Source organism: Prunus mume, linkage group LG5 (assembly GCF_029339155.1).
Source record: "Prunus mume cultivar Tortuosa linkage group LG5, ASM2933915v1, whole genome shotgun sequence".
Taxonomy (NCBI): Eukaryota; Viridiplantae; Streptophyta; class Magnoliopsida; order Rosales; family Rosaceae; genus Prunus; species Prunus mume.
In genome coordinates this window covers 14,231,612-14,237,482 of record NC_142702.1, presented here as the reverse complement: position 1 = coordinate 14,237,482, position 5,871 = coordinate 14,231,612, and the positions used below count along the sequence as shown (strand labels likewise).

General features: G+C 41.1%; 1 protein-coding gene across 1 annotated transcript; it reads right to left on the bottom strand.

Annotated features, from left to right (window-relative positions):
* Positions 1 to 2,814: 2,814 nt before the first annotated feature.
* Positions 2,815 to 4,155, bottom strand: LOC103343554 (uncharacterized). The gene has a single exon (XM_008247211.1). The coding sequence runs from the start codon at positions 4,153 to 4,155 to the stop codon at positions 2,815 to 2,817; it is 1,341 nt and encodes a 446-aa protein (XP_008245433.1).
* Between the last annotated feature and the right edge of the window lie 1,716 nt (positions 4,156 to 5,871).

Sequence of the window (5,871 nt, the reverse complement as noted above, 5' to 3'; positions counted from 1 at the left end):
TATCTCCCCATCGCGGATATACCAAAGCCACGTATGGGGTGCATCAACACGCCACTACTCCGACGACACGTCGACCTCAACACAATATCACATACCTCCCCATCGCCGGATATACCAACGCCACGTATGGGGTGTGTCAACACGCCGGCTACTCCTACAACACGTGCGACCTCAACACAATATTACATATCTCCCCATATGCCGGATATACCATCGCCACGTGGGGTCTGTCAACACGTCGGCTACTCCTATGACACGTGTGACGCGTCAACACAATATCACATATCTCCTATCGCGGATATACCAATGCCACGTATGGTGTCAACACGCCGGCTACTCCTACGACACGTGCGACGTTAACATCATAGGGTGGTACTTACGTGTAATCAATATCCGGGGAGGTACATAGGGTAGTGGATATAACACTTCAAACAGACATTATAAACTCCTTTTTACACCTTTATATACACACATAACTATATATATTAATTTCTAATATTGTAGAAGCCTCAACAACAATCTAACATCCGATAATCCCCTAATTTAGAATTATAAACTAATATCCTAATCCCACATACAATCAAGACCTGTCACTACGGTCATTTTAATCTTCCTAGGAAGGTAACACTACCTAGGAAGTCTCACGGTCAACACAGGGTCAAACTACCCAACCTTGATCAAACTGGCCCGTGGGGCCCACCACCTCCAAATCCTGTTCCAAAAGTTCCTATAGATTCTACAAGGCTTAGGACACACGTCCTACAAGTTTGGTCCAGATCGGACAGTCGGATCGCTAACTATCGCAAGATCGGACGACGACTATAAACCTAACCCTAGGGTTGGCATTTCCGGCGTACCCAGGACTCCGTTTTACAATCCGTCGGATCCTACACAATCCTAGGAATACCTAGATCAACATATAATAAATTTAAGACCATCCAACGGTCCAAACCTATCGAACCCGGATAACGCGTAATAGGTGATATCCGTTCGAGACTCAAACATTAACCAAATTGGAATCCGAGCACACCTATGCGCTCGTGACATCAAGGGGATTGCATTGGGACAAAAATGCCCGTGAGCCACATTGCCCACGTGCCGCCACACGCGCTGGCAGCTCGTGGGTGTCCAAAGCAATTAAGCATTGTCGTAAAATCTCAAAATCTCGACTCAAGACTCCTATCTTAGGTGTAACACCCTATTTGGAGTTACTTTTGTTCTTGGGCATACCCTAAAAACTGACCGGAAGTGGCCGGAATCGTGATCCCAAAACCGGCCGAACCCTAACTCGAAAATCAGACAATCTAGGCTCAAAATTATTGAAATCCTACTCAACCATCAGCTAGAGCTCGAGGAATAAGTGGATTTCCATACCTGATCACCAAAAATGGCGGCGGAAGAGAGAGATCGAACTCTGGAATTTTCCTCTCGAAACTCGTCGGTTTTCTGCAAAAATCCGGTGGTGTGGCTGCCGTCGGCATCGAGAACAGTGAGGATGGGCGCGGAGATTGGCGGTCATTTTGGGATCGCCCGCCCCAAACGTGGGCGGACTTGGCGGTGGCGGCTCGCGGAGCGTCGCGGCTGCTACATGGGGGTTTCGACGGAGAGAGAGAGCACTGGGAGAGAGAGAGAAAAAAGGAGGGCATTTCTGACTTTTATCCAAAAATCCCTTTTTCAAATAATTACGATTATGCCACTGAGTTTCATTCGATCATAACTCTCTCGTTACAACTCCCATTTGAGCCCACTACGTCTTTACGAACTCATCTCAGTACGACCTACATAATGGTATAGCCGGAATTCCAAAATTCCTTCCGAATAAGAAAATGACCAAAATACCCCTATCCTAAGGGTAAATTCGTAATTTCACTCAAATTAATTAAAACATGAAATAAATTTTGAGTCGGGGTGTTACAATCCACGAGTTTGGGATAGTCTTGATCCATTGTGGAGGATGAAAAGAAGAATGATCAAATCAAGAAATGCTTACGGAGATTGGGGAGGAAGCATGTACTCAAATATGTGGTTTTTGTTTTTGAATACAATGTTTACAATGTGGGGTACTCTTTTTCTTTTGTTTGGAGTTTTATCCCATTGGGTTTTCCCCAAACAAGGTTTTAATGAGGCACCAAAGTGTTCTTCCTTATCTTTTGTAAATTCTTATAATTTTAATAAAATTAATTAGTTAATAAATAATTTTTTTAATTTTAGTGTTTAATTTGTATAAAAGGGCACACTTGAGAAAATTTGCCCTGGACCTTAGAAAATCCAGGACCGGCTCTAGTATACGGGCAACATCCTCACGGTCGCTTTTGAGCGATTGTGGATAGCAATTCTCTAGGTGGTAAAACTGCAACAAAATGTGGTCACGTTACACACACGTGACTCTTTTTGACAATAGGCATGTCTTTCCTTATTTGTCCTTGATGGAGTCCAGAGGTGTTGGGCCTGAGCATAGAATGGTGTCGTCACACCTAATCTAAAAGAACAATGACTGTTGGCCGATGGAAAGTTGCCTTTAATTAAGACAGTCTAAATATAAAACATCTTTTGTCCAGTTGCCCTTTGATTTATTGAGCTGGAAACAAATCCAAGCAATGTACAAGTAATCCCATTGAAAACTTCTTTTAATTTATTATTATTATTTTTTTGGTTAATTTAATTCGGGAACAGTCAAATTCAAGGAAGATGAAGAAGAAGAAAGTTTTATTAAGCTCACAACAGGTTTTTGAAGACATTCGACAATCCATATTCTATAGCTGTATGTGAAGGTAGTCTGCTGGAATTACAGTGTATTGGCTGACTGGTGAAATGTTAAAGCTTTTCTTCTGTGGTCTCGAACTTGAAGTTGAAGGTATTGGTGCCACAATAAACCCCATCATCCATGTCGTTGGTAATTATTTTCCCGTCAGCAAGAGTTTCGCGCTCCGTATAGGAGAAGGGAACATCGTAAGAAGCCTTGGTCGCTAGAAGCCTCACCTTCACCATAGCCATTGCCGTCAGCACAACCTTATAGACAGCAACCTCGTTTACATTACATGTGAATGTTGTGGCTGTCCCGGTTTTTCTCCTCTCCACTGATTCTGCAAACTCATCAACCTCGATCTTTCCGTTGCCTGCGATGACTGGAACCTCACCGTCGATGCTTCTTTGGACGCCCAACTTGAACACGTTGGACTTCAAGCTTCCGCTCCTAGTTTTTTTATACGAGAGCTTCAGCTCTACAGTTTGAGTTTCTTCTGTACAGTTAACCGCCTCTCCCATGACAATTTCGACAACCTTCTTGTTGTAGATCATGGCCTCCCCGAGGCGGAAAGTGACGTTATAGATCTCCTTTGAAACTCCAAGCTCTTTCACCTCCTTGTTGTATGCTTCTGAGTCGTCGCTTGTAATTTTTTCAGTGACGGAAAATCTCTGGATGCTGGTTGAGTTATCTTCGTCTAGGCAGATCCAATCGCCCTTGGTCAGCCTCCACAATTTGCCCGAGGAATAGGAAAGGCCTCCATCGGCGCTGGCGAAGACCTCGTTCAAGCGGGTGCCGAGCAAGTTACCATTATGGCCCTTGAACGCCACATGTTTGGGAAGCATCATGAACAGCGATTCCCAATCGGTGACAGTGAACACATCGAACAACTTGGGGTTAGGGTCTCTATCTCCTACGTACAAGCCACCTCGAAGTGCTGGCTTATTTTGGCCGCTGAGCGTTGGCTCATATTGGCCGGTCTGATTGCCCTGATAAATGGTTAGGTATTCTTTACGTCCGGTATGGCGGACTCGGAGCACCAGTATATGGTTTGTGCTTTTATCATCGTCGACTAGGACATCATCATTTATGTACACCGGCTCGAACAAGGTACACAAGAGCTTAGATTTGTCTTCCTCTGGCTCATCAGCCACAGCAGTGATCAAGTAGCTATCAAGCCTACGCCTTACCCAGTATTTGTTGTTGTAGCAACACTTAATGTGGACAAGCCCCTTGTTGCCGCTACTCTTTGCCGTCTCCACTTCAAACTTCGCATATTGGCTCCCTGCCTCTTGTCCAGAGAACTTGAGATACCCTGCTGGCACATCGTTCTTGATGTCTTCATCTATGTACCGCAAGTATTTCCCGTTGGTATTTGATGTCACCACCACAAACCTTGGTAGGGTTGGCATTTTCTCTCTTCTTTCTCTCACTTTAATTCCTCAATTCTGTGTGCAAGATACATTCTGTCTTTGATGTTATTTGTAGTAAAACAAAAAATACTCAAAATGCCAGGATCAACAACGCAGCTTCTCAATGCTCAAGCAGCAAAATGTTCTCAGACAGACACGGAAGAAAATAGAAGGAAGAAGACTGAAGCAAAAAACTCAGAAGGAATAGAGAGAAAAAGCTAAAGCAACCTCACAGATTAATTCACCGTCAATGATAAAGGTTTTGCTACAACACTCATTACAAATAGAGACAACGTCTCTTTGAGAGACATAAAGACTTTCCAGCAAAAAAGAGAAAAGTTGCCCAGAGACAACAACCGACAGCATGCTTCATAGGGTAATACCAAAATAGTAAATTTAGGTTTTAGCTATAAAAAAATTTCACTTTTGGAAAAGGCCAAAACTTTTTCGAAAAAGACAGAAAAACCTCTCAACTTTCAAACTAAAGACATACAAATATAAAGAATTCCTTAAGAAATCCAAAAATAAATAAGAGCATTTTTGTCCATTTTAGCCTTTACAAAAATAAGCTCATTGTACCAATAAACAAAGCAAACCTTGCCGACAATGCTCTCATGCTTTTACTAAATGGATAAAGTATCAAACTTGGCTTTGGATTCCTTTGGCTTGGTTTAACTTTCAACATTATTTATCAAAAAAATGACCATGGCCTCGTGATGTCATGATCTCATGACATCAAGGCATCTCATTTTTAAGTTGATTGAATAAAGTAAGCTCACACCGACCATGAACATCACGGCATCTCATATTTTTAATGCAGCATTCAAGGTTAAAGAAAAGAAGGCTTTTTATCACAAAACATCTTTGACATTTCTGAAACTATCAGATTGCATCCTTAAATTTTTTTTGTATCATTCATGGTCCATAACATTAATATAGGTGCTCTTAAATAGTCCATCTGTTAAAAAAACTATTAAATCCAAGGACATAATTGTCAAATCAATCCAAAATTATAAATATATATATATATATATTTTATTTCCTTCCCTTCTCTCTATCTTTCTTCTTCTTCTTTCTCTCCATCAGATTCTTTGATGCTGCGCAGCAATGTCTATCAGTAAACAAATGAGATGCAGCCACAATTATGACATTCATTGATGCAGCCACAAAATATATCAAATAAATAATCACCTTGCTCAGATGAATATCATGGATGGTTAAAAAAAATTCTGTATAGAAGAAGGAGAAGGGGGGAGAGAGGAAGACTTACTGGGAAAGAATGAGTAACAAGGTTGAAGCTTAATCCTTTTCTGGTGGTTTCTGTTTGCAACTTCAATCAATGACTTGTTGAAATATAGACGTTTAAAGCTCATATTTTTCTCCTAAACATATGGGTTCTGTTAATATTTGAGTATCGGATTTTGATTAGTTTGAAAAGAAAAATGTTTATTTTGTGGGGGACCCATATGAATAAGCACATGTCGTTTTAGAGGCGCCTGACCTGATTCAAATGTAAATTGGGTACTTTTAATCACTTGTAAAATTCTTGTTGCTTGAATTGTCATATATAATATATTCCCAAAAAGAGAGAGAGAGAGAGAGAGAGAGAGAGATTAGCACAAGTGAACAAAACCGTAGGTTGTTAGTTCATATCGAGAGTAAAGCATCTAAAACCAAGTTCTGTAACTTTAATTTGATGGCTGTATATTTTTTCTA